The 24,512-nt window shown below is 45.1% G+C and overlaps 1 protein-coding gene across 1 annotated transcript in view; it reads left to right on the plus strand.

Moving 5' to 3' along the window:
* tecpr1 (tectonin beta-propeller repeat containing 1) overlaps positions 1-24,512 on the plus strand; it is a 64,624-nt gene that overhangs the window by 25,817 nt on the left and 14,295 nt on the right. The window contains exons 12-21 of the mRNA XM_033040559.1: positions 1,994-2,149; positions 3,624-3,773; positions 5,905-6,062; positions 9,152-9,279; positions 10,232-10,334; positions 14,434-14,527; positions 18,616-18,695; positions 21,571-21,627; positions 22,291-22,465; positions 23,986-24,121. Of these exons, the coding sequence (XP_032896450.1) occupies positions 1,994-2,149; positions 3,624-3,773; positions 5,905-6,062; positions 9,152-9,279; positions 10,232-10,334; positions 14,434-14,527; positions 18,616-18,695; positions 21,571-21,627; positions 22,291-22,465; positions 23,986-24,121 (1,237 nt within the window). The remainder of the gene's footprint in view (positions 1-1,993; positions 2,150-3,623; positions 3,774-5,904; positions 6,063-9,151; positions 9,280-10,231; positions 10,335-14,433; positions 14,528-18,615; positions 18,696-21,570; positions 21,628-22,290; positions 22,466-23,985; positions 24,122-24,512) is intronic.

A 24,512-nucleotide genomic window follows, 5' to 3' on the forward strand; every position in this document is an offset into this window, starting at 1 on the left:
CCTTCCTCCATATATCTATCCAAATGTTTTAGAGAGATACAGCATGGAAACGGGCCTGTCAGCCCACGAGGTCATGCCGACTAATCATCACCTGTTTGTACTAAATTAAAGTTTGGAGTTGCTGCATGGAAACAGGCCTTTCGGTCCACTGAGTCCACGCTGACCATCAATCACCCGTTCACATTAGTTCTATGTTATCCCACTTTCGCATCCACTACCACACCAGGGGTAATTTACAGAGCGCCAATTAACCTACAATCACCTGTGACTTGGGGATGCACTCGGAGGAAACCCATGTGGTCCTGGGAGAACGTGCAAACTCTACACAGAAAGTACCCAACGTCAGGATCTGCTGCTTTGAGGCAGCGCCACTGTGCTGCCTTAAAAGGTCTTCTGAAAGATTCTACAGTTTCTATAGCTTCCTCTGGCAGTTCATATCAAATACAGACTACATTCTGAGTGTAAATGTTGCCCTGAGGCTCATCATAAATCTCTCCCATCTCATCTTAAGCCTTTGTCCTCCAGTGTTTGAATCCTCAGCCCTGGGATTTAAAAAAACAAGCGTTTACTTTAAGCATGCACCTTATGATTTTGGTACGCCTCAATAAAGTCACCGCTCAGCCTCCTACACTCCAAAGAAAAAAATCTCAGCCTATCCAACATTTCCCTTTAACTCATGTAGCATCCTGTGAATATCGTTTATGTACTTTTTAACTTAATAACATCCTTTCTACGGCTTCGGCCCGAAACGTTGCCTATCTCCTTCGCTCCATAGATGCTGCTGCACCCGCTGAGTTTCTCCAGCATTTTAGTGTACCTTCGATTTTCCAGCATCTGCAGTTCCTTCTTAAACATCCTTTCTATTGTTGGGTGACCAGAACTGCACATCGTGCACTAAATGTGATCTCACCAACGACTTGTACAGCTGCATTATGATGTCTCCTAGCTTTTGGACAATAAATGGGACAGCGTTAGAGTTGCTGCCTCGCAGCGCCAGAGTCCCGCTTTCGAACCTGACTCTGCGTGCTGTCTGTACGGAGTTTGTACGTTCTCCCTGTGATCTTGTAGATTTTCTCCGGGTGCTCCGGTTTCCTCCCAGACTCCAAAGACGTACATGTTTGATGGTTAATTGGCTTCTGTAGAGTGTAAATTATCCCTAATGTGTAGGATAGTGTTAGTGTACGGGGTGATCGCTGGTCGGCACGGCCTCGATGGGCTGAAGGCCCTGTTTCCACGCTGTATCTCAAGTCTAAAATGTACTTCCCAACGAGGGCAAGCATGCCAAACGCCTTCTTCACCACCCTGTCCACCCGACTCGCCACTTTTAGGAAACCATGCACCTGCACTCCCAGATCTCTGTGTTTTGAATACCCTCCAAGCCTCTCATTTACTGTGTAAGTTTAGGTTTATCATCATGTACACCGAGGTACTGTGAAAACCTTTGTGTTGCATGGGGGGGGGGGGGGGGGGGGGGGGGGGGGGGGGGATCCAATGGAGATATAAAAAGTGTAAGGAGAAAATAAAGGAAAATTAAGACAAGGCAACACCAAAAAATGACACCGAAAGGGGAAAAAAAGGAAAATCCCAAGATTTTTAATGACTATATTAAGAGTAATAATGCAATCTAAAAAAGAATAGGGAGGACTGATTGAGAAGGTTAGACTTTAGATATACAGCACAGAAACAGGCCCTTCGGTCCACCGAGTTCGTGCTGACCAGTGATCACCCTGTACATTAACCTACACACATTAGGGACAAATGTACAACTTACTAAATCCAATAAACATACAAACCCACACACCTTTGGAGTGTGGGAGGAAACCGGAGCATCCGGAGAAAAATCATTACAGGGAGAATGTACAAACTCCTTACAGGCAGCACCCGTAGTTGGGATCGGACCCGGGTCTCTGACACTGTAAGGAAGCAACTCTACCACTGCGCCATTTGCCGCTCTGCGACTCTGATTCTTTGTATTCTTGCTCTGTTTTACCAGTCCGTGTGGATAAAGAAGGGAATGATGAAGTGGTGGAGAGATGGGAAGCCGTACAAATGGACAGATGTTAAAGTCGCACTGGAACAGTTTACAGGGAACGATGGGAAGCGGGACGGAATATTTTTCATATACTACACGTACAATGATGTGAAAAAGGTGAGTTCACTCTAGTTTCTCTTTGGTGCTCTGGAAACTGAGCTTTATGCCATAGGGATAAACCTTGTTAATTGCACCATTAGTTTACATATTCCTCTTCATGGATTTGTATTGAGGAAAGGAACTAAAGATATTATGAGAAGTTTTAATCGTAAATCATTATTCATGGACTTTTTAAAATCATAAAAATGTTCCTTTGGCAGTGATGTCACCTTTTTGCAAAAATATAACTTTGGGTCCCAGGTCCTTTGTTGGTTACAAAATAGACAATAGACAATAGGTGCAGGAGTAGGCCATTCGGCCCTACGAGCCAGCACCGCCATTCAATGTGATCATGGCTGATCATCTCCAATCAGTACCCCGTTCCTGCCTTCTCCCCATATCCCCTAACTCCGCAATCTTTAAGAACCCTATCTAGCTCGTGAAGTGTGAATACTAATAAATTCACAGTTATCAGCAAGGTCAATAGTTTTTCGATTTGAGTATGAGGTAAAATAGGCAGTAACTGATTAAAAGTGTATCCTGCCAAGCCTAGTTGTTTTTAACGTGGTCAGCATTTTCAAGGTCTTTGTTTAGTTCAGTTCAGTGATGTGATTATTTTTCTCTTTGGCAAATGATTCTGAAGAAGGAAATTATATATTCCTTGCAGGCATCATCCTGGTTTACGCATGTATTTTTGACTTTTGTTTAGAAAAACTTTCTCAAGAGCTATTCATTTTAATCCTGAATCAAATTTGAAATCTGCTTCCATAAGAATAAATAATGTTTAAATATTTATAGACTTAATATTCAGATGTGTTGTGTTCACAGTGTGATATTGTGTGATTAGCTGCACATGATTCAAGGAACAGGGAGATGATTATTTCGTATCACAACCTTCCAATGACATGAACCATCAAAAAGTACGGTGGCTTAGTGTCAAATTTTTCTTCAGATTTTAGAGATACAGAGTGCAAACAAGCCCTTTGTACCTGCCGACCAGCGATCACCCTGTATACTGACACAATCCAACACACCAGGGACAATTTACAGTTTTACCAAAGTCAATTAACCTACAAACCAGCATATCTTTGGAGTGTGGGAGGAAACCGGAGCACCCGGAGAAATCCCATGTGGACACGGGAAGAACGTACAAACTCCGTAAAGACAGCACCCGTAGTCAGGATCGAACCTTGGTCTCTGGTGCTGTGAGGCAGCAGCTCTACCACTGCTCCACTCTGCCGCCCTCTTGATCAGCGGTGACGTATTTGTGTCATGAAAGAGACTGTAGCTCATTCATAATTTTACGACTTGGGTGTAGTAATGTCTGCCCACTCCATTGAGTCCCGACCTATCTTGTCACCTGTTCATGTCCTCCATTGATGCGGCCTGACCCGCTGTGTTACTCCAGCGCTTTGTGGCTTTTAATATTTGCGAATGTCTGATTAATTAAATACGTATGTTGGTTGACTTTACTTTTCCTTAATTTTTACAGTATCTTCACCTCTTTTTAAATGAAGTTACAATTTTAGTTCCGATTGCTAATGAAGCAAAACACTCCTTTGCAATTTACACTCCAGAAAGGACGAAACAAAGGTGGCCAATCAGGTTGTCAACGGCTACTGAACAAGAAATGTACGACTGGGTAAGTGAATGAGGGATGAATGAAAACCTACCATGCTAAATGTTTGGGTAACAACAAGGAGCTGCAGATACTGGTTTATACCAAAGAAAGAAACAAAGTGCTGGAGTAACTCAATGGTGGTTGAGGTATGGGAGGAAACCTGCCATCCCATGAAGGGCTCCACCCTTCTTTGGTCATCAGTTGTAGGCCCTGATTTGTTCTGGCCTTTTCCTACCTTCACCCCTCCCCCCTTTACTTGCAGTCTGAACCCGACAGGTCACCCATCCTTTTTCTCTAGTGGTGCTGCCTGAACCGCTGGGTTACTCCAGCATTTTGTGCCTATCCCATGAACCAATATGGTTAATCTTTTCCATACTCAATCAAGCAGGATGTTTGTTCTGATCACTTTACTGCAAACTCTTACTGTGATGTGCATTGTCACGGATTGGGACTGACATTATAAATACACACAATATCCAAACTGGCTCTCCAAGCACCACACTGAGGGAGTGCTACAACGTCAATGGGACAACAGTGAGGGAACCCCTGCACTACTGCACATTTGAGCCTTTCAAATGAAATGTTAATCCATGCCCCCTTCCCAATCCCACTTTCTCAAATGCATGTAGTGTCAATGATTTGATGGAAAAGTGACAAAGAAATGTGAGGTAATTTTCCCCAGTATCCAGCCCCAAATATACCATGCAAATAACATATGAATGATGTTTCAAGTCTGGGCTCTTCGAAGGATCCCAACTCGAAACATAATCTATCCATTTCCTTCCACAGCTACTGCCTGACCCGCTGAGTTCCTCCAGCATTTTATTTTGTTCAGGATTCCTTTGTTCGGTTTCACATGTGTTCATTCCCAAAACATCAGGCACTGAAATCTTGCTTTGTGCAAAATTGTAAGGTTCACAACAGTCCAAATTTCCCAATAAAGCCACCCATATACCTCCCTCCGGCTTGACATTACATTCCTCCTCTCTGTATCTGAAGAAGTCAGGTACCGGATACCAGTCTGAAGGGTCCCCATCCAAAACATCACCCATTCCCTCCACAGATGCTACCTGACCCACTGAATTCCTTCAGTACTTTGTGTTTTGCTCAAGATTCCAGCATCTGCAGTTCCTTGTGTCACCTACACCTGTGTTCTCTTGAGTTTAGGAGAATGAGAGGTGATCTTGTTAAAACAAACAAAATTCTTAAGAGGTTTAACAGGGTATGTGCAGAGGTGATATTTTTTTTCCTGGATGGGGTGTCTAGAACCAGAGGGCACAAAGCAAGGGCAGAGATGAAAAGGAATATTTCACCCAGAGGATGGTGAATGGGAGGAAACCGAAGTACTCGGAGAAAACCCACGCGGTCGCAGGGAGAACGTACAAACTCTGTACAGACAGCACCCATAGTCGGCATCGAACCCGTGTCTCTGACACTGAAGGCAGCAACTCTACTGTTTGCCACTGTGCTGCCCTTTCCATTCTCCCCAGAGATGCTACCTGACCCATTGAATTAGACACAAAATGCTGGAGTATCTCAAGCTCTTCAATCAAATATCCATTCCCTCAAAAAGCCATCTATCCATTCCCTTGACAGATGCTGCCTGATCCTCAGTTGTTACTCCAGAACCTAGAGTCATAGAGTGATACAGTGAGTAAACAGGCCCTTTGGCACAACTTGCCCACACCGGCCAACTCTAATCCCACCTGCCCGTGTTTGGTCCATATCCCTCCAAACCTGACCTGTCCATGTACCTGATAACTGTTTCTTAACAGTTGGGATAGTCCCTGCCTCAACTACCTCCTCTGGCAGCTTGTTCCATACACCCACCACCCTTTGTGTGAAAAAGTTACCCCTCAGATTCCTATTAAATCTTTTCCCCTTCACCTTAAACCTCTGTCCTCTGGTCCTCGATTCACCTACTCTGGGCAAGAGACTCTCTGCATCTACCCGATCTATTCCTCTCATCATTTTATACACTTTGTGTTCTGCTTGTAGTTATTGTTGATGCTGTCAAATGAGTTACAGCAAACAAGAAGGCTTTATCAGTCAAATGTAACAGGCAAAGCTTAATCCAGTTTGCGCTATTGTTTGTTTGATGTTGATGTGCTGTCTTGCATTCTGTAACCGGGCACTGTGTGTTGTGTTGCAGCTTGCTGTCTTGAGCCTAGCATGTTGTGACAGCAGTGAGATTCACGGACCCCCATCTCATCAGGCCCTTTGGTCCATCACGTGCAAAGGAGATGTCTTTGTCAGTGAGCCTAGCCCAAGTCTGGAAGCCACACAACATCCTATGCCAAGTGACCAATTGTAAGTCTTTAATTCATGTTCGTAAGTCATAGGAGCGGAATTAGGCCATTTGGCCCATTGAGCCAATTCAATCATGGCTGATCTATTTTTCCCTCTCAACCCCATTCTGTTGCCTTCTCCCCATAACCTTTGACACTCTTGCTAATTAAGAACTTCAGAGGGTCAGGCAACATCTCAGGAGAAAAAGAATAGGTGGTGGTTTGGGTCGGGGCCCTTGTTTAGACTGAAGAAGTCCAGTCTGAAAGCGTTCAGTCCAGTCTGGTTCCAATCCGAAATGTCACCTATTCTTTTTCTCCAGAGATGCTGCCTGACCCGCTGAGTTGTTCCAACATTTTGTGTCTATCTTTGGTGTAAAGCAGCATTTGCAGTTCCTTCCTACACACTAATCAAGAACCTGAACACACCCAATGACGGCCTCCACAGCCATCAGTGCCACAGATTCACCATCCTCTGTCTAAAGAAATTCCTCCTCATCTCCTTTTTAGAGGTGCCGGCCCTTTATCCAGCATCCACTGCTGTCGTCAACTCCTCCAAGTCCTCTCCGGTTGTTTGATTGTCCTAAACACTAGTTCACTAACATCCTTCTGAGGAGGAAACATGCCATCCGTACCTTGGGTGGGTCTGAACACAATTCTTGTGGCACACCCATGAATCTGCATGAACTTGTTTTGTTAAATTCTGGGCATTACATTAGTGTTAAAACACAAAGCACTTGTGCTATGACACCAGGATAAGCACTGAATCAAGAAAAGCAAGCCCAATGCCAAAATAGTGTCTAAACTACCTATACACAACCAACTTCACCTTCAATAATAAGTTATCTACATGTTAACAAACACACAAGCGAATGTTTAACCAAGAAACCCAATCTCCATGCCACATGAGAATCTAAAATGCCTTTACTCAGTTAAACTATGGGCCAACAAAAACAAAGTGTGTAGATGCCAGTATATTATAAAGTGAGTACCTCCCTTCACTGGTGTTTCATTGAATTAGGCCCACAACACCTTGGGAAGGTTCAACATTTAGTTCTGGCATCCCAGAACCACCCCCCTCAATACCTATGCTACTAATATACACGACTAAGCAGCTAACTATGTAAATATCTACTAAGTAAAAGAAATGTGGAAATTATCCCACAGAATATTTGCCATTCAAATTCAGAATATTTAAAAGCAGCTACTAAAGTTTATATGAGGTTTAATTTAGTTTATTGTCATGTGTACCGAGGTACAATGAAAAGCTTTTTTGTTGCATGCAACCAGTCAGCAGAAAAACTATTCATGATTCCTATCAAGCCAACCACAGTGTACAGATAAAGGGAATAATGTTTAGTTCAAGTATGATTAAAGATACTGTCGTTTGAAGGTCTCCAATGAGATTCAGTTGAGGTTCTCCAAAAAGAACCAGCGGAACATAGGTTTAAGGGGAGGGGGAAAGATGTAACAGAAACCTGAGGGGAAAGTTTTTTAGACAAAGGGTAGTGGATGTAGGGAATGAGCTGCCGGAGGAGGCACTTGATATTACCTGGAGGAGTTAGCATCGAAACTTTCAAGAAACATTTAGATTCATAATTCAGAACTTCAGGTGCATAAAGGGGAGGAGCCATCTTGGGGAATGGCTGCTAACCAGCAGCCGTCCATTTAACTCACTTTTTTTTTTGGAGTTTTATTAAGTCCTGTCCTTTGTCTGTTGGAGAATGGATGTTTTAATGTGGGGGGAAGGAGGTAATTATACTTCTAGGTCCCTACCTGGTCGGTGAGGCAGCTTTTTCTCCGGGCTGCCCTGTCGACCCGTCCTCATGGCCTACCAGCGGGCGTGGAGCGCCGTTTCCTGGCGGGGACCGCCCAGCACCTCGGCTTCGGTGGCGGCACAGTGCTGGAGCGCTATCGCGGAGTGGAGCGGGCGATGCCTTGCCTGGATCGCCGCGCTGGATCGACGCGCTGGAGCTCCGGTGAGCTGTGACCGCCGAGATCAACACCTCCGGGCTGCGGAGCGGAGCGGGCGGCGCCGACTCTAACATCGGGAGCCTTGGGAGCTCCAAACCGGCGCGGCCTTGTCGGCTTCGGAAGCCGCGGTCCCCAGTCAGGAAGCGGCCGTTCCAGGTGGCCCAGCCGCTGAGAGGACTCTCCCGACGCCGGGACAACAGCACCCGGTGAGAACGGCCAGGAACATCGGGCCTCCGTAGAGGCAACAGGCCTCAATAGGCCTGACTTTGGGTGAACTGGGGATGGGGACTGGACATTGTGCCTTCCCCCACAGTGGTAACCATTGTGGGGGGATGATTTTTTTTTTTGTGTGTAAGTAAACATGTTAGTCTGTGTCCAAGATGGCTGTCGGAAGGGAGAGTGGACGCTGGCGCGCTTTAGCTGCCGCTGCTCTCTCTTCACATTGTGTTTTTGATTTTTTGTCTTTGGATTGAATTCTGTTTTTAATTTGTGTTTTGGTGATGTCTTTATTATTTATTTTATTCCGATTATATGTTTTATTATTCTTGTTAATCTCTGTAAGGTGTCCTTGAGATTTTTGAAAGGCGCCCAAAAATAAAATTTATTATTATTATTATTAAAGGTTTCGAGGGATATGGGCCAAAAGCAGGCAGGTGGGACTAATGTAGATGGGGCATGTTGGTCGGCATGGGCAAGTTGGGCAGAAGGGCCTGTTTCCACGCTGTATGACTCTGAGATGAGAGGTCAGGACCACGCTCTGGTTGGTAATAGGATGGTTCAGTTGCCTGATAACATCTGGGGCACAATGTATTGTGTTTAAAGGCCTGTTTTGCGGCTGTAAATATGAATTTATTTGTTCTGTTGTTGGTACATATGACAGTTAAACACTCTTCTCTCTTTTGTCTTGAGTCTAGTCAAGAGAGGCTCCAGACAGGATTTTCTCTGGCAGCTGATAAACTAATTGACCTGCAATTTTCTGCTTCTATCTCCTGACTGAAGGGGACTAAACATTGTAGCCATGGGAATGGAGCACATAGAGTAAACTAAATGGGCAGCATTTTTGTAGAATCAGCAATAAAAAAAATTGTGATATCCTTCTGTGCAGTACAATTCCGTTGATCATGTAATTGTTTTGTGTAGGTATTGGCGGCAAATTGGAGGACACCTACGCATAGTTGAGTGCAACAGTCAAGGAATTGTGTGGGGCATTGGATATGATCACACAGCCTGGGTTTATACTGGTGGCTACGGAGGTGGTTTCTTTCAAGGTGATTCTTTTGTTTTCCTTTTTGGCATTTTATTTCATTTGTAAACTCAACGCTCTTATACCTGATGTTTGACCCACCAGAACTTGACAGCTCCCTGTAGTGGTTGCCAAACATTGGACTATGGGGCTAGATTGTTCGGCATGGAGGAGTTGGGCCGAAGGGCTTGTTTCCATGCTGTATAACTCTGTGACTTCATGTCTTGCCTTCATCAGTCGGGACTTTGAGACCCAGAGATGATCAGTGCTGTCTCATTTCTCCAGAATTCATTAATGCCAAGCATAAGCCATGATCATATTGAATGGCGGTGCAGGCTCGAAGGGCCGAATGGCCTACTCCTGCATCTATTTTCTATGTTTCTAAGTGAGCATATGAAGATGAGGAGGAATTTCTTTAGCCAGATGGTGGTGAATCTGTGGAGTTCACTGCCACAGACAGGCAATGAATGGATGGGTGGCGCAGTGGTACAGCTGCTGCCGTACAGTGCCAGAAACCCGATCCTGACTATGGGCGCAGTCTGTACGCAGTTTGTACGTTCTCCCTGTGACCACGTGGGTTTTTTCTGGATGCTCTGATTTCCTCCCACACTCCAAAGATGTACAGGTTTGTAGTTTAATTGGCTTCGGTAAAAATTGTAATCTGTTTCTAGAGTGTAGGTTAATACTAGAGTACAGGGTGATCGCTGGTCGACGCAGTCTTGGTGGACTAAAGGGCCTATTTCCATGCTGTATCTTGGCTATGGATTCCAAGACATTTAAACCGGTGATAGATAGGTTCTTGATGAGTAAGGGGTTACTTGGAGAAGCCTGGAGAATGGTGTTGAGAGGGAAAAATAGATCAGCCATGATGGAGTGGCGGAGCAGACTCTGAAGCCGTGGAGAATACGTGGTCTTATGAATTAAGCAAAAGGTTTTTTAAGCTGCTTTGTTTTATATCTCGTATTTTGCCTTTTCAGGACTGGCTGGGAGTACGGATAATATTTATACTCAGTCAGATGTGATGTGTGTTTACATTTATGAAAACCAGCGTTGGAACCCTCTCACCGGATACAGCAGCAGGTAGGAATCAATCTTAACATATATGGGCAGAAAATCCTAGCTGAGTTATGCAAGGAATTTGTTGTGAAATAATGGTTACGTCACCAGTTTGTAATCCCGAGATCTGGTATAAAGATCTGGACCAAGTTCTAATTCTGCCAAGCAGCCGGGGAATTTTGTACCCTGCAAAATATTTACCAGAGCATATACATGCAGTTTAAATTCAACATAAAAGCTAGTGGTTAATCATAGTCATACAGTGTGGAAACAAGCCCTTGGGGCCCAACGTGCCTATGCCAACCAACATATCCCATCCACGCTAGCCCCACCTGCGTAGATCTGGCCCATATCCCTCTAAACCTGCATTATCCAGGATGGTTCCAGCCTCAACTACCTCCTCTGGTAGCTCGTTACAGACACCCACCACCATTTGTTAACAAATAAAAGTTAACCCTTAGGTTCCTATTAAATCTTTCGCTCCATCACCTTAAACCTATATCCTCTGGTTCTCGATTCTCCTACTTTGGGCAAAAGACTCTGTGAGTTTACCTGACCTATTCCTCTCATGATTTTGTACACCTCTATAAGATCTTCCCTCATTCTCCTGGCCTTCTCAACCCCCCCCCCCCCCCCCCCCCCCCATAGCTCAGGCCCTCGAGACCTGGCAACATCTTCGTAAATCTTCTTTGCACCCTTTCCAGGTTCACAATATCTTTCAATAGACAATAGGTGCAGGTGTAGGCCATTTGGCCCTTCGAGCCAGCACTGCCATTCAATGTGATCATGGCTGATCATCCCCAATCAGAACCCCGTTCCTGCCCTCTCGCCATATCCCCTGACTCTGCTATCTTTAAGAGCCCTATCTAGCTCTCTCTTGAAAGTATCCAGAGAACCTGCCTCCACCGCCCTCTGAGGCAGAGAATTCCACAGACTCACAACTCTCTGTGTGAAAAAATGTTTCCTCATCTCCGTTCTAAATGACTTACTCCTTATTCTTAAACTGTGGCTCCTGGTTCTGGACTCCCCCAACATCAGGAACATGTTTACTGCCTCTAGCTTGTCCAAACCCTTAATAATCTTAAATGTTTCAATAAAATACCCTCTCATCCTTCTAAATTCCAGAGTATACAAGCCCAGCCACTCCATTCTCTCAGGATATGACAGTCCCGCCATCCCAGGAATTAACCTTGTGAACCTACGCTGCACTCCCTCAATAGCAAGAATGTCCTTCCTCAAATTTGGAGACCAAAACTGCACGCTATATTCCAGGTGTGGTCTCACCAGAGCCCTGTACAACTGCAAAAAGACCTCTTTGCTCCTATACTCAACTCCTCGTGTTATCAGATTCAGATTCAATTTTAATTTTAATTGTCATTGTCAGTGTACAGTACAGAGACAACGAAATGCATTTAGCATCTCCCTGGAAGAGCGACATAGCAAATGATTTGAATAAATAATAATAGGTGTCCGGGGGGGGGGGGGTGATTGGCAGTCACCGAGGTACGTTGTTGAGTAGAGTGACAGCCGCCGGGAAGAAGCTGTTCCTGGACCTGCTGGTTCGGCAACGGAGAGACCTGTAGCGCCTCCCGGATGGTAGGAGGATAAACAGTCCATGGTTGGGGTGAGAGCAGTCCTTGGCGATGCTGAGCGCCCTCCGCAGACAACGCTTGCTTTGGACAGACTCAATGGAGGGGAGCGAGGAACCGGTGATGCGTTGGGCAATTTTCACCACCCTCTGCAATGCCTTCCGGTCGGAGACAGAGCAGTTGCCATACCATACTGTGATGCAGTTGGTAAGGATGCTCTCGATGGTGCAGCGGTAGAAGTTCACCAGGATCTGAGGAGACAGATGGACCTTCTTCAGTCTCCTCAGGAAGAAGAGACGCTGGTGAGCCTTCTTGATCAGAGTTGAGGTATTGTGGGTCCAAGAGAGGTCATCGGAGATGTTGACTCCCAGGAACCTGAAGCTAGAAACACGTTCCACCTCCGTCCCGTTAATGTGGATGGGGGTGTGCGTGCCGCCCCTGGACTTCCTGAAGTCTACAATGAGCTCCTTGGTCTTCTTGGAGTTAAGGGCCAGGTTGTTGTCAGCGCACCATGCTGCTAAGTGCTGGACCTCCTCCCTGTAGGCCGACTCATCGTTGTTGCTGATGAGGCCAATCACCGTTGTATCATCTGCATACTTGATGATGGTGTTAGTACCATGTACAGGTGTGCAGTCATAGGTGAAGAGGGAGTAGAGGAGGGGGCTCAGCACACAGCCCTGTGGAACGCCGGTGTTCAGGGTGAGGGTTGAAGAGGTGTGCTTGTCTAACCTAACAGACTGGGGTCTGTTGGTTAGAAAGCCCAGTATCCAGTTGCAGAGGGAGGGGTCGATGCCCAGGTTACCGAGTTTGGTGATCAGTTTTGATGGTATAATGGTGTTGAATGCTGAGCTGTAATCGATGAACAGCATTCTTACGTAAGTGTCTCTGTTGTCGAGGTGGGAGAGGGCGGAGTGAAGTGCCGTTGAGATGGCATCCTCCGTACTCCTGTTCTTGCGGTATGAAGGCCAACATGCCATTCGCTTTCTTCACTGCCTGCTGTACCTGCATGCTTACTTTCATTGACTGATGAACAAGGATCCCCAGATCCCGTTGTACTTCCCCTTTTCCCAACTTGATACCAATTTAGATAATAATCTGCCTTTCTGGTTTTGCTACCAAAGTGGATAACTTTGTGGATAACCTCACATTTATCCACATTAAACTGCATCTGCCATGCATCTACCCACTCACATGTCATATAACATGGTGTCCTATAACATCTGTCCTATAACACGGTGCCCAAAACTGAACACAACACTATAAATGTGGCCTCACCAACGTCTTGTCATAATATACTATGATATTTTACTATAAATAATTATTTCAAAACGATTTTCATTACTGATGACCATGAATTAGCCCGATTTATTATTATTCTTGTTTAAATACTCTTGGGGTTCACTTTTTGTTACAAGCAATCTGCTTTCCTGAACAGTTCAGCACCAATGTTCAGGAATAGCCACTTCTCCACAGCCATCAGGCTATTAAACTCAACTCAAACAAAACTCTGAGCATTAATAGCCCATTATCTGTTTATTTGCACTTTATCTGTTTATTTATTCATGTGTGTATATATTTATATAATGGTATATGGACACACTGATCTGTTCTGTAGTCATACCTACCATATTCTGTTGTGCTGAAGCAGAGCAAGAATTTCATTGTCCTATCTGGGACACATGACAATAAATTCTCTTGAATCTTGAATCTTGAATGTGATTGATTCTCACCTCCCTTCTGAAATGAACCATCCAGTTCACAGAACCTTTAGGAACAGAAGCTAAATCATGTGCTCATCAGCAAAGCCACATCCCATGAATGAATACAATTGTTACAGCATCTTATTCATAAATTTGAACTCGCTGGTCAGAATAACCAAAATTAGGAAAGCATAAATACAAGATATAGAATTCAGGGGGAACCTCTTTATATGGAGTGTGGTGGGAATATGAGAGACACAAGGAACTGCAGAGTTCTGGAGTAACCTCGACCAAAACAAAGTGCTGGAGTAACCTCAAGCAAAATGCAAAGTTCTAGAGTAGCAGTCTATTCTGAAGATGGGTCCCGACCCGAAATGTCACCTATCCATTCCCTCTACAGATGCTGTCTGGACCACTCAGTTATGCCAGCACTTTGTGTTTTGTGAGAATATAAAACTGGCTTCTACTGAATACCGGAGATGAATAGCTAAGATGACTTTCAGTGGATGCTAGATAAGCATGCATAGGGAGAATATATTACATGGATATGATAGGTTAGATGGATGTGGGACTAGCATAGATGGGACTTGTTGGTCAGCATGGGCAAGTTGGGCCGAAGGGCCTGTTTCCACGCTGTATGACTCTTACTATTTAAATAAAAGAGAAAGGCACTGACCGGGAGAGGCTGGGAGCGCAATAGCCTGTTGCTCTGCTGTACTTTGTATGTGAGGCAAAGTTTTAGGACGCGGCTATGAGAGGCTGCTGAGGATGAGGTGTTGTAATGTTCAGACAACCCACCCTGACACCCAAGGTCACAGTGCTCTTCTTTTTCAGAGGCCTGCCGACTGACAGGTACATGTGGAGCGATGCATCAGGTCTGCAAGAGTGCACCAAGGCACACACAAAGCCTCCTTCACAATGGACATGGGTAAGAGTGCTTCAGTACCCTTCCGTTAAAGTATAAGCCATTTAGTCTGAAGAAAGGTCCCGACCCGAAACATTATCGATCCCTTTTCTCCAGAGATGATGCCTGACCCACTGTGTTACTCAAGCAATTTGTGTTTATAAACCAGCATCTGCAGTTCCTTTCTAAACAGTCATTTAATTTAGTTTATTGTCACACATGGCGAGGCACAGTGAAAAGCTTTTTCGTTGCGTGCTATCCAGTCAGCGGAAAGACTGCTCATGATTACAATCAATCCGTCCACAATGTACAGATACAGGATAAATTGAATAACGTTTAGTGTAATATAAAGTCTGATTAAAGATAGTCGGAGGGTCTCCAATGATGTAGATCCTAGGTCAGGACCACTCTCTAGTTTGCAGATGACACAACAGTGATTGGGCTGATCACCAACGGTTATGAAACAAAATACAGGGCGGAGGTGCAGAACCTGGCGGACTGGTGCACACGTAACAACTTGTCACTAAACACCTCCAAGACCAAGGAGCTGATTATTGACTTCAGGAGGTCCCATAATGGAGAATACGCCCCAATCTCCATTTACGGGGAAAGTGTGGAGAGCGTGTCCAGCTTTAAGTTTCTGGGCACTCACATTTCAGAGGACCTCACATGGTCCACCAACACCGCTGCGCTGGTCAAGAAGGCACAACAACGACTGTTCTTCCTGAGGACATTAAAAAAGACTGGTCTGCCCCAACAGCTGCTGACAACGTTCTACCGCTGCACCACAGAGAGCATATTAACGTATGGCATCTCTGTGTGGTATCTCAGCTGCATGGAGGCGGAGAGGAGAGCTCTTCAGCGCGTCGTCCACAGAGCGCAGAGGATCATTGGGACAGAGCTACCAGCCTTGGAGGGCATCTACCACACACGGTGCCTCAGGAAGGCCGTCAGCATCCATAAAGACTCATCACACCCCTGTAACGGACTGTTCGAACTACTTCCCTCCGGCAGACGTTACAAGGCCTTCTACGCCCGTACCTCCAGACTCAGAAACAGCTTTATTTCAAGAGCTATAGCAGCTCTGAACCGGCCCTGCTGAGTGCCCCCCACCCCCCCTGGACTGTCTCCCTCGGATGGTCACGACACACAGCTTATTTATTTATTTTACTTTTCTTTTTCATCGGTTGGAGCTGCATACTAAATCTCGTTGCACTGACGTGCAATGACAATAAAAGATATTATTATTATTATTATTATTAGTTATTGATAGAATGGTTCAGTTGCCTGATAAGAGCTGGGTAGAAAATGTCCCTGAATCTGGTAGGTATGCAGTTTCACACTTCTGTACCTCTTGCCTGATGGGAGAGGGGAGATAAGGGTCTGACCGGAAGAGAACATAGTAAAGTCAGAACATAGAAATAGACCATTAGAACACAGAAGGGTACAGAACAAGATCATGCCCTTTAGTCCACAATGCCTGAGTTGACCATCATGCCATGAGGAACTAATGTCATCTGCTTGCACATGATCCATTCCAGCATGAGTCACAATGCATGAGTCAGACCAAGATGCCCCATCTACACTAGTCCCACCTGCCCACATTTGGCCCATATCCCTGTAATCCTTTCCTATCAAAAAGTCCCTATCTAAAAACCTCTTAAACCCCACTATCGTATCTGCCTCCACCACCCATGCTATATAGGGAGGTTGAGCAGGCTGGAACTTTATTCCTTGGCCGGCAGGAGGTTGAGGGGTGATCTTGTAGAGGTATATAAAATTCCGAGAGGGATAGATTAGGTGAATGCACAGAGTCTTTTACCCATGGTAGGGGAATCAAAAAACAAACAACATAAGTTTAAGGTGAGAGGGGAAAAATTCAATAGGAATCGGAGGGGCAACTTTGGTGGGTAAACATAGAAACATAGAAAATAGGTGCAGGAGTAGGCCATTCGGCCCTTCGAGCCTGCACCGCCATTCAATATGATCATGGCTGATCATCCAACTCAGTATCCTTTACCTGCCTTCTCTCCATACCCCCTGATCCCTTTAGTCACAAGGGCCACATCTAACTCCCTCTTAAATATAGCCAATGAACTGGCCTCAACTACCTTCTGCGGGAGAGAATTCCAGAGATTCACCACTCTCTGTGTGAAAAAAGTTTTCCTCATCTCGGTCCTAAAAGATTTCCCCCTTATCCTTAAACTGTGACCCCTTGTTCTGGACTTCCCCAACATCGGGAACAATCTTCCTGCATCTAGCCTGTCCAACCCCTTAAGAATTTTGTAAGTTTCTATAAGATCCCCCCTCAATCTTCTAAATTCTAGCGAGTACAAACCGAGTCTATCCAGTCTTTCTTCATATGAAAGTCCTGACATCCCAGGAATCAGTCTGGTGAACCTTCTCTGTACTCCCTCTATGGCAAGAATGTCTTTCCTCAGATTAGGAGACCAAAACTGTACGCAATACTCCAGGTGTGGTCTCACCAAGACCCTGTACAACTGCAGTAGAACCTCCCTGCTCCTATACTCAAATCCTTTTGCTATGAATGCTAACATACCATTCGCCTTCTTCACTGCCTGCTGCACCTGCATGCCTACATTTAATGACTGGTGTACCATGACACCCAGGTCTCGTTGCATCTCCCCCTTTCCTAATCGGCCACCATTCAGATAATAATCTACTTTCCTGTTTTTGCCACCAAAGTGGATAACCTCACATTTATCCACATTATACTGCATTATAGAACAAGCTGCCAGAGGAGGTAGTTAATTGTTAAATTTGATTAATAATGCTTCTGTGATGGACTTTAGGATATTATTTAACATTAAAAGAGTCCCAACCCAAAACGTCACCTATCCATTTACTCCATAGATGCTACCTGAGTTCCTCCAGCACTTTGTATAATTATTCTGTCATTCGTGACAAGTGACAAATGGTGGCAGCAGAGAGCAGGAAACTACAAGAGCAATATTGTCGCCCAGTGTGGAGGGGAGTGGGCAGATCGGAGGTTGTCCTGGTTGGTTTGTCCCTCGTCCTGGACAAGCTGACCATTTGTGGGTCACGGCGCCAGGCAGACGAGGACTCTGCCCGAGCCGACTGCCTGGGATTACGCCGGTGCCCGGATGTCCCTTGAAAAATAGCACGCGGTGTCCACTGGCACCATGGAGGAGTTCCAGCTACTGCTGAGCACTGTGGGGGATTGATTGTATCCAGGATCAGGATTGTAATAAGTAATTTGATATTTAGTTAAAATATTTGACAGTCTTGATGTTTTTCAATATATAATTCAATATGTGAATATTTTGGAAATAGGTGAATTTTTTTTAAAAGAGCAATATTGTGAAGCTCACCTATATCCCTTCCTCTTGCGTCACATTTTACACATCTTATCTCCCAGCTTTTTGGCTTTTTATGTCTGGCCTTTGTCCACCCATCTGCCAATAACCCCCCCTTCCCTGACTTGTGTCACCTATCACGTGCCAGGCTGTGTCCTGCCCCCACCTCTCTTCCTGCTTTCTCCCCCAGCACAATCAGTCTAAAGAAGGCTCCTGCCCTTTAACGTCACCTATCCATGTTTTCCAGAGATGCTGCCTGACTCACTGAGTTGCTCCAGCACTTTTTTTGTTTGGTGAAACCTTCTTTTGCATGAAAAAAACACAAAGTGCTGGAGCAACTCAGTGGGTCGTGCAGCATCTTTGGAGCACATGGACTGGTGACATTTTGAGTCGGGATCATTCTTCAGACTCTTCTAACTTCTCTATTGTATATCTAAGTCAGATCGATTCCTTGTGGCTAAAACCTTGAATGCTATAGGGCCTGTCCCACTTTCCCGAGTTATTCACAAATTCTCCTGAGTTATTCACAAATTCTCTCGAGTTTTTAAACTCGCAGAATGTTCATAACGCGGCCGTAGGAGTCCGTGGATATATCATAGCGGCTCGTTATGCCAGCCGTAGGTACTCGGGGCTATTTCTTTTACTCGTGGACATTTTTCATCATGCTGAAAAAATGTCCCAACTTACCTGATGCCCCGAGTACCTCTTCAAGGTGTTTTGTCCAATTATTTCCCTGAAGCCATGGAGAAATCCTGTGTTTCGTTCCATTGCCAGGTGACTGACTGGTACATCGATTTCCATGCACCTGGCGGGACTGATCGCAACGGGTGGCAGTTCGCAGCTGACTTCCCTGCGTAAGTACTTGACGTTATCAGCTGTTAGAATTAAAACAAATCTTTTATATGCTTTGTATTTCTTAACTTGCAAAGAACCAGCTGTGGTTTTGCTATTGGTTTATTATTGTCATATATAAAGTGGGAAACTTTGATCTGCATGCCATACAGGCAAATCGTAGAGTAAGTGCAATCAGACCATATGTAAGTACAGTCAGACAGTAGGTGACTAGAGACCACCGTGAGTGGAGTCGTACAGTGCAGGAGTACATTCGTACCATCAGTGGGTGAGGCCATACCGTGCAGGAGTGCGTTGTACCATCAGTGAGTGTAATAGGTGGTACAAAAAGAGAATGAAGCAGAGTGCAGAATATAGTGTTACAGCTACAGAGAAGTGCAGATTTTTTTTTAACGTACAAGGGCCTCAACAAGGTAGATTGGGGGATCAGGAGTACATCCTTGGTTTATGAGAGGTCTGTTCGAGAGCAGGGAAGAAGCTATTCTTATAGTGCAGATCCGAGAGACTCCTTTCTCGTTGTTTGAATGTATTTCTATTGCTAATTTGGTTCAATTAGATCTTTGTTTGTCATTCCTCTGTCTTGGCCAAACTGTCCGGGGCAGTTTTGTCATTAATCTCTGGTTAATATATTGGGGTTACCATATTTGCTTTAGAGATACAACATGAAAACATGCCCTCCCACCACGCTGACCATCGACGCACGTTAACACTAGTTCTATGTTATCACACTTTCTCATCCACTTCCTGCACACCTGGGATAATTCGCAGAGGCCAGTTAACCTACAAACCTGCACGCCTTTGGGATTTGGGAGGAAACCGGAGCACCTGGAGGAAACAACACGCAGTCAAATGGAGAACGTGCAAACTCTACACAGACAGTACTCAAGGCCAGGACAGAACCTGGGTTTCTAGTGCTGTGAGGCGTCAACTACCAGCTTTGTCACTATGTCATCCAACATAGAAAAATACCAGCTGCTGATCTGTTCAATCCAAGTGGGGGGGGAGACCCAAGCACCGGAGAAGACCCACGCAATCACAGGGAGAACGTACAAACTCTGTACTTCTTTGATTCTGGCTCATCTTGTGCGTTCCACCGTTGCAAGTATGAGCTTTTTGTTGGGAGACCAGAGATGTGTACATTTTTCCAGCTGTTGCCTCATCCAGGCCCTATATAATTGCACCAAGCTGCTTTTCCCCTTGACCTTTGATTCTTTTGTAATAAAAAACGACATCTGATTTGCATTCCCAATTGTTTGCTGTATCTACACATTGACTTCAGTGAATCATGTACAAGTACAACCAGTCTCTTCTGAACAACAGCTACAAATGGAGAACCATTTTCAACATACACAAATGTTTTTTCTTTCCACCAAAGTAAATGACTCATTTGCCATGTCCTCATCTATTCATCTTAGTAAAGCCAATCCGATCCACTCATATGTTGATAGAATGGAGCAGCTGGGCTTGTATACACTGGAATTTAGAAGGATGAGAGGGAATCTTATTGAAACATATAAGATTGTCTAGAGTTTGGACACACACGCTAGAGGCAGGAAACATGTTCCCGATGTTGGGGGAATCCAGAACCAGGGGCCACAGTTTACGAATAAGGGGTAAGCCATTTAGAACGGAGATAAGGAAAAACATTTTCACACAGATGGTTGTGAGTCTGGAATTCTCTTCCTCAGAAGGCGGTGGAGGCCGGTTCTCTGGATGCTTTCAAGAGAGAGATAGAGCTCTTAAAGATAGCGGAGTCAGGAGATATGGGGAGAAGGAAGGAACGGGGTACTGATTGTGGATGATCAGCCATGATCACATTGAATGGCGGTGCTGGCTCGAAGGGCCGAATGGTCTACTCCTGCACCTATTGTCTATTGTCTATTGTCTATTGTCTATCCCCACCATGTTAGAATATTATCGGATATGGGAGTAGGTAGGGGAATTGAGAACCAGAGGTCATAGGTTTAGGGAGAGGGAAAAGATTTAATAGGAACCTAAGGGGCAATTTTTTCCTCTCAAAGGGCCGTGCGTATATGGAATGAACTGCCAAAGGCAGTTGTTGGGCAGGTGCAATAACAACAATTAAGACACTTGTTTTGTATATATTTGTTCTGAATAAAGTTCATTTTAAAAATGAACTTTATTCAGAACAAATATATACAAAACAATCAGTCTGAAGAAGGGTCCCAAACCGAAATGTCACCTATTCATGTTTTCCAGCGATGCTGTCGGCTGAACTGCTGAGTTACTCCAGCACGTTATGTCTATTTTTATACAAAACCAAAACTCTGCAGAACCTCTTCAGTGTCTATACATTGAATAGTTTTCATACTCATTAGAATACGCATCTGTATTTAAACAAAACATTCTTGCCACTCATAAAGTCCCCTGGGGTAATATCCCTTCCCTTGTTTGAGGGGTGTCCCCACCGGACTCTGCCCCTCAATGTCCAGCAGCGGAAGGACCAGAGACTGTGGTCCTCCCCTACAGAGCCTTGGCGTTGGCTGCACCAAGCTTTAGTGTGTCCCTCAGCACGTACTCCTGCAGTCTGGAGCGGGCCAGTTGGCAACATTCCCTGACATTGAAAGGACAAGTACATGGAACAAGAAAGGTTTAGAAGGATATGGGCCAAACGTGGGAAGTCGGACTAGCCTGGATGAGGTATTTTGGTCAGCATGGACAAATTGAGCCGATGAGCATGTTGCCGTGCTGTATCTCTCTATATTCTCTAAAATAAATGTTTAAAAGTGTCATCCAATTTTCCTTTCACAGCATAATTTCAATTTTGTCTATAAGCCTTGTGGCAGCTATGCAAAATAAGTTTGAATAAGTACATAAGCTAATATGAGTACTGACAACGAATATTGGCTATTTCAGCTCGTACCATGGATACAAGACCATGAAAGACTTTGTGAGGCGGAGACGATGGGCAAGGTAAAGGGGTGCTTGTGTTAATAAAATATGCTGGAAATACTCGGCTATTAACAAAATGCTGCCTGGATTAGTGTGTATTAGCTACAGGGAATGGTTGGACAGACTTGAATTGTTTTCTCGGGGACGCCGAAGGTTGCAGGGAGACCTGACAGAAGTTTATAGAATTATGAGAGGCGTAGATAGGGTAGACACTCAGAACCTTTTTCCCAGAATGGAAAAAGCAAATACTAGAGGGCATGGCTTAAAGGTGAGAGGGGCAAAGTTTAAAGTAGATATAGCGGGGCCAGTTTTTTAAAATAGAGGGTGAGTGCCTGGAACGTGCTGCCGGGGTGGTGGTGGAAGTGGATACAATAGTAGCGTTTAAGAGACTTTTGGAGAGGCACATGGATATGCAAGGATATGGATCACGTGCAGGCAGATAAGTTGGTCTTGGTATCATGTTCAGCACAGATACGGTGGGCTGAAGGGCCTGTTCCTGTGCAGTATTCTATGTCTATCATTAGTTCTGGTTGATGATTTATCATCAGATTTTTTAATTGATTATGATAATCTTTGAATCAAACACGGCAGTGAGAGAGAGGGGAAACTATTGGCTTACCCTCTGTGATGACCACATTGTGGCTTTCCTCATTTGAGATGATTAATTGTACTTTGACTCTCCAGAAAGTGCAAAACTGTCACGACGGGTCCATGGTTCGAGGTTGAACCGATAGCTCTGCGGGACCTCTCGCTGATTCCATCTGTGCCTCGGGGCACGAGTGACCAAGTCGCCTTGTGGGCTATTAGCAGCAAAGGGGATGTCTTGTGTAGGACGGGAGTAACAAAGCAAAATGCCATGGTAAGGATGCACGCTTCAAGCAGACTTCGTATATGTGACATCCCCAACAATAAACCTTTTTTGGAGTAATTGAAGTGCTGGTCAGCAATGCTATTAACTGATTTAGTTTAGTTTTTGTTTAAAGATACAGTGTGGAAACAGGCCCATCGGCCCACCAAGTCCACGTCGACCAGCGAACCCCACACATTAACACTATCCTACAACTTACCATTTTACCAAAGCCAATTTACCTTTAAACCTGCCTTTGGAGTGTGGGGAAAACCCATGCAGGTCACGGGGAGAACGTACACACTCTATACAGACAGCACCCTTACGATCGAACCCGGAGCTCGGGCGCTGTAAGGCAACAACTCTGCTGCGCGACTGTGCTGATACTTAAAACACAGGTTTAAGGGGAAAGATTTAACAGGAACCTGAGGGGTAGCTTTTTCACACAGATGGTGGTGGATATATGGAACGAGCTGCCAGAGGAAGTAATAGGCAGGTAGCATAACAGCATTTACACCACATTTAGACAAGTACATGGATAGGAAAGCTTTGGAGGGATATGGGCCAAACACGAGCAGGTGGGATTAGCATAGATGGGCATCTTGGTCAGCATGGGCAAGTTGGGCCAAAGGGCCTGTTTCTCTACTGTGTGACTCTGACTAATATTATCTTACCACACAGAAGGTTATTTGGCCTGTCCAGTCTTTGCCAGCTATCAGAGCGTGCCCATCAGTCAATCACCCCCACCTATCTCACTGTAACTTATTCCTTCACTTGCTCATCAGCTCCTCCCTGATTTGGACCAACTTTCCGAAACCTTTACTTTTTGAATTGAACGAGTCTTGTGTAGGCTTTACGGCAAGAGACGCATTGGCCTGCACACTCTGCACTTGTGTTTGTGCAGCATGTTTCATGGTTTCAGGGCATTTGATAGAGCACGTGAAATGTGCCCCAAAGTGTTTTGTAACATAGGAAATGCAGCAGTCAGTTTATTGCTAGCAACCTCCCGTCCACATCAGTGTGATAATTATCCAGGAATCTAATCTTTAATGTTGATCAAGGAATAGGTATCGATTCACTGATTGACAGATGCAGCACAGAAACAGGCCCTTTGATCCGCCAAGCTCACGCTGACCATTGATCACCCATTCACACTGGTTTAAACTTTAGACTTTAGAGATACAGTGCGGAAACAGGCCCTCCATCGCTTCGCCCCATCCTCTCCCACACCTACATCTTCTCAATCACCAACCCCAACTTCTCTAGCTTTCTTTTGGCTCTCCCCCTCACCTTTTCCCGCCCTCTTCTCTCCTTTCTCCCACTGCCTCCCCCTCGTTCTCTCATTATATAATTAAAAAGAGAACTGCAGATGCTGATTTATACCAAAAATGAACACTAAATGCTGGAGTATGTCAGCGGGTCAGGCAGCATCTCTCGAGATAAAGGATAGGTGTTGTTTCGGTTCGGGACCTTCTTCAGATGTTGCCTTTAACATGTAACAAATTGAGACAGCATCCAAATGTTCCTTGCAGGGAACTTCATGGCTGCATATTGGTACAGACCAGCCATTCGTGTCTATCTCAGTCGGAGGACACTACCAGGTGTGGGGAATTGCCAGGGATGGATCAACTTTCTACCGGGGTTCAGTTACCCCACAAAACTCTACAGGTAACTAAACGTACAACATTTTATTTTGTGAGGAAAAGTTCCGCTGCTTGAGAAACCTTTCACTCCGTGGTAAAAGCTAGCTTCTTTCAGCTTCGGACGATGGCTAAAATAAAAAAAATCCTCCAGTTTGATGACCTGGAAAAGATCATCCACACATTCATCTCCTCCCGCCTAGATTACTGCAACTCCCTTTACACTGGCATCAGCCAATCTTCCCTGTCCCGCCTGCAACTGGTCCAAAACGCTGCAGCGAGACTCCTGACGGGCACCGGAAAAAGGGACCACATCACCCCGATCCTGGCCTCTCTCCACTGGCTCCCTGTGCGGTTCCGTATAAACTTCAAGATTCTCCTCCATGTCTACAAAGCCCTCAATGGGCTTGCCCCCACCT

Source organism: Amblyraja radiata, chromosome 22, assembly GCF_010909765.2.
Source record: "Amblyraja radiata isolate CabotCenter1 chromosome 22, sAmbRad1.1.pri, whole genome shotgun sequence".
Classification (NCBI taxonomy): domain Eukaryota; kingdom Metazoa; phylum Chordata; class Chondrichthyes; order Rajiformes; family Rajidae; genus Amblyraja; species Amblyraja radiata.